This window comes from Thunnus maccoyii, chromosome 9, assembly GCF_910596095.1.
Source record: "Thunnus maccoyii chromosome 9, fThuMac1.1, whole genome shotgun sequence".
NCBI lineage: Eukaryota > Metazoa > Chordata > Actinopteri > Scombriformes > Scombridae > Thunnus > Thunnus maccoyii.
The window spans coordinates 23502994-23515297 of NC_056541.1; the positions used below are offsets into that span (position 1 = coordinate 23502994).

Genomic DNA, 12304 nt, shown 5'->3' on the forward strand with positions numbered 1-12304 from the left:
GTGTATCGCGCCGGTGTCTTTTTTAAAGCCTTTTTAGTTGTCATATGAAACTCTTGCAGCTTTCATGCGTCAGTAGGATCCTGCAGTGCGCAGAGGCGGCAGCAGCTGAACCAGAAAGAGAAACCTGCAGCAAAACACAACACAAGTGCACAACTTCAGAACCATGGTAATGTATGAAAAATGAATGTAGCTACCCTCATGTCAATGTAGAAGACTGCAGTCCGTATGCAGTTTAATATTATGTCAGCTGTCCGTCTGCACGAACACTTGGTAAGTTGTTACCGTGTCGACATGTGAAATAAATAAACTGCATAAATATAAACAAGCTAAAACCAGCGAAGGAAACTTAAGCTCATGTTTACTTAATAAATGTCCTTCACGAGTCAAGAGAGAATTGTGTCATTTTAAAATACACTTTGTTAACAGGAGATACATATTTGAGACAATGTGTATTGCACTGTCTCACTAAGTGTAGGCTACCTATTAGCTATTAAGGAAATATAATGACGCATTAGCAACAAGCGAGACCTTTTTTCAGTGAAGCGCGTGCCTCTTCCTGTTGAGTCCGAATTAACGCGCGTGACACAAATTTAAAAAGAAAAATTGTAATTTAACAGCGACATTGGCTGTAACAAGAAATAGACTAATTAAGATGAATATTTAAAAGCAAACTTGGATTTTCATTATGCTGATGTGTCACCAGTAGTATAAAAAGTGTGGGCGGGGTCAGGTGTCATAATAAACTGACTGGCAGTTGGAATAGATACATACGTTTCAACTCGTCATAGCAGCACAATATATATAAAGTCTGAAGTAAGAGTACCCCAAAGCTGTGGTTAAGTACAGCTCTTCAACTGCTGGAAAACATATTTCATATGTAATGTTCGTGAGCTTTACACAGAAACAGAAAAAGGTTTTACTCACTGTAATCATTCTTCCTGTACATAGTTGCTATTAAAAGACCCCCTTCAAATGTGTTTTCAATGTAAGTGATGGGAGACAAAGTCAACAGTCCTCCGCCTGTGCAAAAATGTATTTAAAAGTTTTGTCTAAAGCTAATATGAAGCGTCAGCTGTCCAAATGAGTCAAATCAAGTAGATATCTTTCAAAATTAGAATCTTTTTAGTGCCAAAGTCTGGTCTGATTTTGCTTAGAAAAAGAACAATAATATTTTTTTAAAAATTAAACATTTCCTGAACACAATGTAAATGCAGCCTAAATATCTATTGAAAAGAAGTACACCTTGCCTCTAACCCAACACTGCTGTTCTGCAGGCTGTGCCGGCACCATTTCTGGTGTTATGTGCCTGTGTTTTTGGGTTTTACCGTGTGGAAGCAGCATCAGACACCATGAGCTCTCTGGATTCCTCTTTTTGCCAGTAAGTAGCCCATAATGCCTCAGATAGGTACTAATGTACAAGGAAAATCATACACAAAAATAAACATGGCAAAGACAGTCACTAAAGCTCACTCAATATTGTACTTAATCACTTCATGCTCATGACTTAGAACCCTTTAAAAGGGGCACTCCACCAATTTATACGTGAAGTTCAGTTTATTCATCATGAAGAGTACCACCCAACCTGTAAAAACATGTTGTATAATGTCTTCTATGTCTGTTGTGTTTTTGGAGCTTGACCCATAAAAGAGAGTTAAAGTCAGGATCTTTCTACCTCTACTGGTGGAGGTTTTTACCATTCTTTTAATCATCATCATTATTATTATTATTATTATTATTACATATTTTAATTACAATACAATACAATTACAATAATCACTGGAGTGCCCCTTTCAATAAGCTGGCTGTAACCTCAAATCTTGGTCTCAGGGTTTTAGCTTGTTGACTTTGCCTTCAACACAGAATTCAATACAGAATTGAATAGACTGAGTCTCATCTTTTACTCCTCTTCCATTAAGTGGCGGTCTAGAGGTGATCTATCCGGGGCTGGACATCGACAAATGCCTCATAATTCCAAAGGATGGGAAACTCAGAAAGATGATCAGCACAGTTTGGAAAGCCCCACAGATTTACTTCTCTGCAGCACATAAGGTAAGAGGTGTGTGTGTGTGTGTGTGTGTGTGTGTGTGTGTGGATATCACAGTAATCATAAACAGTTCTGTTAAACCTCTATTTTCTGTGTACAAGTGTGCAGGGATCATATTCTGTGCTACTCTGGGTTATTAAAGGGGAAAATATTAACAATTTTAACTTGATCAATACTGTCACAGAACATATATTTACATAAAGTTGATATCCATTGGTACATGTGTCTGCATTTTGTTCCTTCTCTCTTATTAAACAGAAGCATATTTGTCATACCTCAGACAAAGACATCTGAATTATGTTTAAAAGCTTTTTTGGGACGTGTCTGTCATTGTACTGTCAAACATGCACATCTTTATTTTCAACACTAGAGTGCAGTAATGGATAAAATAAGTCACATCTCCATCTCAACAGAACACAAGTTATTGTTGCAAAAAAACTAGATGTTCATAACATTTTGCAAAATTGATGAGCATGATAAAACATTTCAGTAATATTTTAAATATCAATTCTCTAGTTTTGAGCATCTGTGTTACTTTCTTTTATCTGCATTTACCAGCACTGAGACACAGTAATAATCTCTGTCACCAGAGAGTGGTGCTAGCACTTCATATTTGAAAGCCCTTCAATGAACAATTGTGTTAAACCAAGGTACATTAATGTCGTATCTGCACTTGTAGTTTATACTGTTCAGAATGTCAGATAACATAAATTGTAAAGCAGGTAATACTGTCACTGATGTTCTGAAATCATTGACTGATTTTGTCTGGTAAATACTCAAATCTGTATTTCATACTAGTGACTCTTCAGACTGTAAATCTCCATCTTCAGTTAGATGTCATTGCAAATATTAGACTTAATTGCAGCAGACAGCACACAAAGCTGTATATACTTTAAAGTGTATGAACCCATATCTGTAATGATAACTAAAGTTTTAAGTAACATTACTTATTTATGTAACATTCTTAAGCGTAACCCTAAAACAAAGCAGGATACAATGAATATATTATTAATTATCAGTCTTTTATCTAAAGGTCTAGTCTGAAATCTAAAGTAACTGCTGTTGGAAGTTTGAGTGTAGTTTTAAAATTTTAGCTTCATTTATAGTAGGCTAGTGTAAATTTGATTTAAAAGATAAAGAATATCAGTGTCACAATGATATTTGCCAAGGATAAAACAAAGGAAATGATTATAGAAGAGGATGGCATTAACACTTTAGCCCTGTTAATACCTCTTATACCTCATAAACTGAAAAGGTAAAGAAGTTTTGAAAATGGGTTGACATTACATGAAGTGCACTTGAATGTCATGTAGTATAATAAATTACTTACTCTTGCTATGTGTAAAATTATCACAGAGATTCATTCAGATGATCTGTGTATTGTTCATTTATTGGATCTTTGTCTGTAGTTTTCTTTTGTTGACATTGAGAGAGATGCAGCTCCCAAGCCACAGAACCCCTGCTGAAGTTGACAATGAAATTACATCAAGTGTACACCAAATCCTATATCTGTAAATTGAAAACTTAAATTGAAAGCCACCTCGATTTAGGAGGTAGTTTATAAATTCCACAGCTAAGCAGTCTAGCTTGAACATGATCTATTGCCCTTCTCTTGCCCAAACTCCATTTGATCTATGGCCGTATTATCTATAATGCTGTCTTACATGATTCTCTTTTATTGCCAGAATCAGTGTCAGACAGCAAAACAGATTACATGTTAGATTAAATCAATACAAACTTTATTTACTGGGCTTTGAAATGTAATTCTCCATTTCTCCTGACACTTAAGCAAATACGCTCTATTGAAGGCTCAGATTGTTGCCTGTGGTTCTGTGGTTGGTCTGCCAGTCCACCACGCTTTCTGTCACTGTGCCATGCTTCCAGCGCTGCTGCTATTCTCTGCCACTCAGCCCTTGTACCCAGTAGCAGGAATACAGAATAGTGGCCTCTCAGGCTTGAATCCACCCACTGTAACACCCACTTCATTACTGGGATGGGATGCATGCCTGCTGAGTAATTGTAATGGAGCGCAATGGGCAGTGGTCCCATAAACCTGCCTCTAAATAGGTACTCATGACCAAAAACAAAAGCAAAGGGCCACAGAAACTGTAGATTTCTGTGTCCAAACTTCAGTGCAACTATTCATCACTTGAACGTACGTGTTACCAAAACATGTGGGCATTTTCAGAAATCCTTATGACACTCAGAAGTCCCAAAAGCATCTACAGTTTAATGTACTGGATGATGAACTAAATTAGAACAACATGACTTGGTAACAGTTGGTCTCATAATCAAAATTAGTACAAAGAGTCAATCACAGTTGGTAGTGGACCAGACCTGACCAGATCCTTTCATGGGGAACATGTTTAGAAATCATCGTAATAAGTTGGTATGCATGCATGCACGTTTAAAAGCAAGTCCACTGTCCTAAATTTACTTCTGAAACTGTGAAACTGTTGCATTATTTCCTGTAGAAGAGGATTTTGAAATCAAATATCATGACTGTACGATATAGATCAAGAAAGTAGTAGAAAGAAAGTTTTGCACTCAAGAATAAAGCTAATGTTTAGAAGAGGGTGTGTAACACAATTCTGGTTTGAATTCTGGCTAAATATTAGGCACCAGTCAATTTTCTGAAACACCAAAGTAAACGATGCCTTTATACCAGGGCAGAGCAGCAAATAATCTTCATCATATGTTAAAATGAGACATATACCTATTTAAAATGTAGTGTCTTTATGGAGAATGTCATATATAGCTACTGAAATCAAAAGCGTTGCTTCTATTTTGCACCATCATACTGATAGACACCTGGATACTGTGGTATGTAAACACCTTATTCAGTTTTCTGATCATTCTCTGGCATATTTGCAAGTTTGTCCTTAACTGAAGTTATGTAGCATTCATTAAAGCAATCATATGATGATAAATAATGGTCTACATGCTGAAATAAATGTGAAAGTCTGACAGTGGTAATGCAGATGACAAACGTTATTAACACTCTTGACTTCCATTACTGAAGAAATTCCAGCAAAGCAGTAAACGTGTCCAGGCAGTTAGAAACCAAACTGAATTCATCCTCAACTGTTGAGGTAACTCAGTTGGCTTAGAAATGACAGATCTGATGAATGTGAATGAGTCAAAAACAAACCTGCACCAATGCAAACACTCAGACAACTGGATAATATTACAACCAAGTTAGCAGGGATTCGTATAAACAGGTTTCTCATGTTTACATGTACACATCATACCCCAAATATGATCAAATATACAAAGACACTGGTGTCCATATTCACAGAATCATCTGTTAACTTCACTGCAATCAAAAATAGGTGTCAAAACAATCACAATGATTCATAGAAGACACTAATAAATGTAAATTCAAAAGTGACAGCATTTATTTGTTTTGACCTGCCTGTTGTCATATTTGACATGCACACTGTAGAAACGACTCTTCATGCCTGTGTGACAGCACGATAATAATGATCCCAATTAGTTTGTTTTTCCAAGCCAACTCCTAGTTTTGATCGGCAGTGACAGCTTTTAGTGAGTATCTTTGATGACAAATCTAGACAAAGAGATTTTCTCATGTTTTACATGGGCACAGGATAGAGTTGAGGAGCCAAAGCTGTAATTGGATCTAAATTCATAAGATAAATAATAATTAAGCAGAAGTCACCTATAAAAATCACATTCATAAACGTATTACATGGAACATCCTGCTACCTGAAGATCTTGTACATTAGACTGTATTGATATTATTGTTGATTATTATTATTAAATATAATATTAAATAGAAGTGCAGATGAATCATGTTATTTATGATGAAAAAAGTTTCTAAATATCGAATGGCAGTATCACACCTTGTCCTGTTAAAAATCTCTCTTGGTGTTCCAGTTCAACATCAATATTTACTGCAAATCCTAAAATGCTTTTAGGAAATTGTGTTTCACAGAGAAGAAGAGCTGCACGGGTTCCTGACGTTCACAGAAGCTCTTTGGAGAAACAGCAAACTTGGCTGGAAGACAAAAAATCTGTCAGATAAAGCTTTGCCTGCAGAGAATAATACAAGAATAGTGACAATTTTGAAGTCTCCAAAAATAAAATAACCAAAACACTGAGTTGAAAAAGATGAAAAGAAGCTTGTGTATATTTGGCTTTGTGGCTCATCCAGATGTGCTTTTGGCACAACCAGAAAAATGTGTTTTCATGTTCCTAAACCTTCATAAAATGTGTTTTTAAGTGAGCTTTAAATGCACTTTACAAACAGCCTGATTACAATTATTTTAGTTTGAACATATATTTTCAGACAGCTTCATCTAATGATGCTAATAGTGTGACTTTGCCAGACAGCAGTTTTGAGATATTTAGATATTTTACCTGGACCTCAGTGCAACATTTAGCAAAATTAAGGCACGTCTATGAAAAGTGAGTTCTGTAGTCTTTTCCTTAATTAAAAAACTGATTGCCTTATTTATTTTAGAGGTGAAAGTAGGGTCTCAAACCCATCCATAGGAGCATGCTTACGTTTAACTTCCCAGTTAAGATCACTGACATTAACATAGTCTTCATATTCATTTATGTGCCTTTATTTTAATACAAGCTTGCTCATCTTTCCTTGATGTAGTTGGTGTAAACAGCACAGGCCACAGGAGCTATCTTTACCTTATAGTTACTCCAAAAGTGGAGACAGTTTTGGTATTGTTATTTTCTTTTCTTTTTTTTGTCTTTCAGTAAGGACCATAGCCACAGGGCACATTCTTAGACATGGGGGATTTCAAAGCCTTGTTTTTGGGTAGACATTTCTTGCATCTGGTGGATGGAATGAGGGTTTAAACCATTACTGCGATTAGAGCTGCCTCACTATGATCTCTTGAGCTTGCTTACTGCTGCTAATAGCTGTTTCCTCTCTATTTCCCTCTATCTTTTTCTTTTTCGCTTTCTCTCTCTCTGTGAATGATTTTTATGCTTTGCTAAAACATGTGGGGGCGTTGAGAGAGGATTTAAATGCAACGATCCCCCTCCTCTTTTTTTGGTGAATCTCAGCGTTCTTTTCTGCAAGCCTCTGATGACGACAGGGCAGCTTTAAGCCTGGCAGTGCCCACGGCAGGCTGCCGTCTCAGCGCTGCCCACTCTCCTCTGTGTTGGCATGCTGGAGAAAGCGAGGGTGGGGTTCCTCTCTAGCAGACCCTGTCATTCCTAGGAAAGCCTACATGTCCACCCATGCAGGATTCCTGATAGGTCTTCATGTTGGGGATTTGAGAGCACAAAGATAGGGATTTTATTTTCAGTAGGCGATGGTCTTCGTTGTATGTATATTGTTTATATTTAGATCAACAGACAAGGTGCTTTCTTGGGTCTTTATACTGTATGACAGCGAGGGTCAACAAGTGAAGCATGTACTGTAATATCCATCGAATTGCATATTCTGTGTCATCAGGTGGGTGTTTTTGGCTCTGCTGGATTAAATCAGTGTGTTTGGCCGAGATTCAAGGAGTTTATTTCCTTAGCTAATGTTCCCCTTTGTCATTTTAACACCCCGTTAAGCTGACCCGTGTCCCGCTCCATTCAGTCATTGCCCATTACTACACAACATACAGTATATGATTAATGCTATCTTCTGAAGAGGAAAGAATTACAACCCTCTGCTACCCGGAGCGCTGGATTGATTATGCATATTCAGTAGAATGAAGAGAAGCAATAAACCACCTAAGCCACCTTTCCACACAGAAGAATAATTTGCATCTTGTGTTGCATGTCTGTGACGTGCGGATCACTACAGGTGCAAGAAAAGGTATTCATGCAGGCTGTTTTGCCTCGAGGTGTCAGAGGCCAGAACTGAGGTCAAAAGGATATGTACTAATGTATCTTGTGCATAAGTGAGCTTGCACATGACACATTTATGTCCCACAACTAGTATTTTTTATTTTTTCCTATTTCTCAGCTTCTCCATTTCCTTTCTTCTTCATCTTCTAAATCATCTGTTTCCTCCCATCACATTCATTTATATACTGACACAGTGTGTTATATTTTTTGAAGCTGCCCTTTTATACCCCATTGTTCAAGATGTATGTAACATTTGGTCTCAGAGCGTAGGCAGCAATACTTTTACTCTATGGCTGTGAGTAAAATATGATTTCAATTACCATGAAAATGTATTGTATTATCAATGGGAGGATAAGAACAGATTAAGGAAGCTCTGGGATGCTCTTACAGATGACAATGGTCAGGTTTTTATGCAAGCATGGTATTGGAGAAAATTCACAGTCTGACAAAAGCTCTGAGAAAAGGAGATGGTTCCACATGTAAAGCCAACCCAATAGATGATGTGTGTACAATTTTTATTGGTCATTTGTTTTTATACATAGTAACTTTTTCAGTTATTGAATAGACATTATATCCAGATGTCAACTTTTTTTTTACATAGCAGTATAACTATCGAATAATAACTGGATAATCCTGATGTGTTAGCTAACTGCAACCATCCGTTCTTGGAAAAAAAAATAATATGCAAAGGTTAGTTTCCACATGTTGGAGTCATGTGCAAATTCCCAACGTGAGACCACATATGACAATTATGAAATTCATTAATTAGATTCAAATTTGCAAACAGAAGGTTCAGTACAGAGGCAATAGCAAAGACTTAGAGTAGCAGTGGGTCTTTAATAAAAATACCATCTGAACCTGTGCCTCCTGATTATTATTCAGTATTCACACAGAAATTCTATCTTGTCAGTTCATATACATTGACGGTGAGATCTGTTCAAACAGAGATTCATAATCTGCATGGGAAGTGCATCTGCTGCTGTGGATACTTAGACAAACATACAAGATTAAATTTCTATTTATATGAGCTACAGAAACCTAACATTTGCCAGGGAATCATTGTAAGATCTGGAGACGACTAGGTCGCACTTTTGCACAGTAAGAAACTTGTACATTTTCTTAATGTGATCTGTCCAGCGGGAAGATGTATGTGTCCTCATGACACCCAAAAATATCACCTTACAAAAATATAAAGCTTCTCTGTGCAGATTTCATTTTGTCTTCTGATCTTTCTATTTTGTATGAAATCTCTGGGCTTCTCTTTTGTACATGTTAGACCTTTTTGTGAGGAAGTTTCTTGACTTCCATTTTGACTGTTGTAGAATAAATTTATCTTTTGTAACTTTAGACAGTCTTCATAGCTTTGCGGACAAGATTACTTTGGTACTTATGCTTAAAACTGAGGTAATTGACTTTCTTTACTTTGACAGCCTCTTTTCTTTTAGAAGTAATCACAAAGTTAAAAGTGATGATGTGAAGTTTACTTAAGACCCAGATGCTTGGCTTAGTGGCATTTTGCCCAAAATGTTTTGTGCTTCTCATTTGTGGTCCGGCACAGGGTTTAGTTACAGTTATGTCCCAATCCTCTGATTCACCTTCTTTAAGAACAGCTTCAGGGCTGCTCATAATGCTTAACTCTCCATAATGCCATCCCCTTCATCTCCCCAGTGGTCTTATTGTCTTAACTCTGGAAGAGTTGAGAGAAAGTGTAAGAAAAAAACAGGTTAATACACATTTGGCACAGTAAAAGTAAAGTATCATTTCAAAGATACACTGTATTCAAGGTTTTCTTTGGGAAATGATTCCTGTATCTCCCAACTTGTTCAGTTACCTTTTGACTGATATTTTTGTTTGTAGAGTTTTTTCTGTTTTTCAAGATGTATTAGCCATGATTCACTTTGCTTTTGACATTAAAAGACTGTCATTAATGGTAGCAGCAATCAGGTCCATTGATACACTGATTGATCTGAGAACAGGAGACGATAAAACTGTCTTCGTCGTCATTTTCCTGATCCTGTAGTTTGGAAGCAGAGAAAATGTTATGCAAATGATTTGTTAATCCCTTTACATTATTTGTTCCATTTCTCCCTTTCGTTTTCACACTCAATTTCTAGCACAGTGAGCTGACAGGCGGACACCCTCAGATTGCTAATTCTTAAGATAAAAAAAAGTCAACCATCCATCTTGCATTTAGAATATACCTGCTTCAATTAATTAATTTGACTTGAAAGATTTACCTGAAAAATGTACAAGAAGCCCAAAGCCCTTCAAGTACCTTACTTCAGGGACCTTAAACTTTAACCTCCTTCTCTTCCTCTTTGTGTATTTTCTTACATGCTTTCACCAGCAGATTAGCAGTCTCTCAAGAAAAACATTGACCTGCACAATTAAGGCTATAATATAAGTATAAGCAGGATAAGACAGCTGAGTCTAAGCCGAGAGAGCAGTGGCACATGAAACTGTGACCAGTATTTTTTTCCATAGTTTTGTTGTCCCAAAGGTTGGTGTTAAAAATAATAAGAAAGAGGTGGGATGGTCTTAGATTCAAGAAGCTTAAAATGTAAAATCTCAAATAAGCCCAATTTTCCCTAGCCAATCGCGTTGCATTTTGGTGGGCTTGTGTTGATCGTCTCAACTGACTCACACACCGCCCCTCCCCAAATAAAAACACTAGAGATTTACGTGGCTTTTCAAAAAATGTATCTAGACATTTATCCAGCTTAATCTTCTTAACATATTAAAGTGATTTGCTTTACCCTGAAGTGGCTGAAGCTGCGAGCTCACCGCCCCTCATGGCACTAAGACCTGAGAGGCATTGTGGACATCTTCCGCTCCTGAATAAGAAAGGTGGGCAGAAGTCAACCTGCGTCTCAGCTGTTGAGCTGTGGCTGTCCCCGCTATGCATCCATTTTATTTTTTTTGTTCTGTTATTAGTCCAACTGTTGCACTCAGTCAGTGTTCTTAGGCACATGGCTCTGCCAGAACTGCCCACACTGTGGTGTGGAGGTTTGGAGCTCTCAGCTTTTGAGCTGAACTGAAAGAGCTCTCTCACAGAGTAGGTGTTGGCAGGATGCTTTGTTTCTTTCTCTGAATGTCATGAGAGGTAGGGATAATGAGAAAACTGAAGCTGTTCTGCACCTACAAATGTAGTTTGGTGTGTTTAAATTGTTTATCCTGTTTAATAGCACCACTCTGTGGTAGTCCATGTACAAGGTTGTTTCTTATTTAATTTTCACTTCCAGTGTGAGCCAGGCTGTAGAAACCAGGTGACCGCAACTCATGGTCTGTGATATGCACCATTAGTGGTCATCAGCTCCTCAGTTTAAACGCTGGTCTTCATTTACCTGCTAGCTAAAGCAACGTCTGTAAGTAGAGTTAACCTGGCAACATATATTAATATAACCAGCAGGTTATTTTGTATCTGTACGAATGTAAAAGCATATATTTTACAGTAGCTGAATTGCTATGTGGCTAGGCTAGCTCCGTATCGCCATACTATCTGCCTAGATATTTACCATACGATACTTACTGTCTACATCAAACTGAGACATACTACTTTTCTCTCCAAATGCACTGTAGTGCACTGTGCTGCTAACTGCTCTTTTTGTTTGTGTGTTTTTTGTTTTTTTTCTCTTGGAATTTATGTGTTTTTATAATTTTTTTAAAGGGAATTTTTAGATATACAGTATATCTTTATCCTTCCTGTTGTTGTTGCACTGCTGGGTGCTGAGAGGAACAGCATTTTGGTTTTTGTGTATGCAAATACACAAGAAAATGACAAAAAACTAAATCTTGAATCTTGAACTTGTTCTATGCTTACTGTTTAGTACTGTTAAATAATTCTGATATTGCATCCATATTGTGCTTACAGTTTCACAAGATTCTCAGTAAACTTCATGAAAATCAACACCATTGCTGTGTAGTTTCTGGGAGTGTTTAGCTGGTTGGATAGCTAGCATCATCAGCTTGGGAGGCCTAAACAGTGAAAAGTCGATAACACTGCCAGCGGTGAAGACAACAACAGTCATCCTGCGGAGCTACACAATCCCAAGAGCTAAGTGGATAGCACAAAGGCATTCAGACAGCCCTCACGCCAGCTTAACTCTCCTTCTGATATCTAAAAAACACAAAGTCATTATTGAAGAATTTGACAACACAAACAAAGGAAATGAAGATGACTGCTGTGTAAGCTTACAGGCATCTCGTTCATTGTCCAGCTCAATGGCTGACTTAGTGATTGCTATGGCAAGAGCAAAGCTGAAGCAGCGCAAGCTAGAGCAGTGCATACGTAAAGGGATATTGAACTAAGGTTGAGCAGGCACACATTCAAGTCACTCTTGATGCATTAAATGATGAAAAAGAAAAAGATGCTGCCATAGCAGAGGCAAATACATTGCAGTTTATTAGAACTGGATACAGAAGTATGCAGCAAGG

At 37.4% G+C, this 12304-nt stretch overlaps 1 protein-coding gene across 2 annotated transcripts in view; it reads left to right on the plus strand.

The window, feature by feature from the left end:
* The first annotated feature begins 67 nt into the window (after window positions 1–67).
* Window positions 68–12304, plus strand: part of LOC121903595 (phosphatidylethanolamine-binding protein 4) — a 57617-nt gene continuing 45380 nt past the window's right edge. The window contains exons 1-3 of one of the 2 annotated variants that reach the window (XM_042420758.1): window positions 68–166; window positions 1275–1378; window positions 1917–2049. In XM_042420758.1, coding sequence (XP_042276692.1) covers window positions 164–166; window positions 1275–1378; window positions 1917–2049 — 240 coding nt within the window. In that variant the 5' untranslated portion in view covers window positions 68–163. The other variant, XM_042420757.1, reaches the window with a different exon arrangement.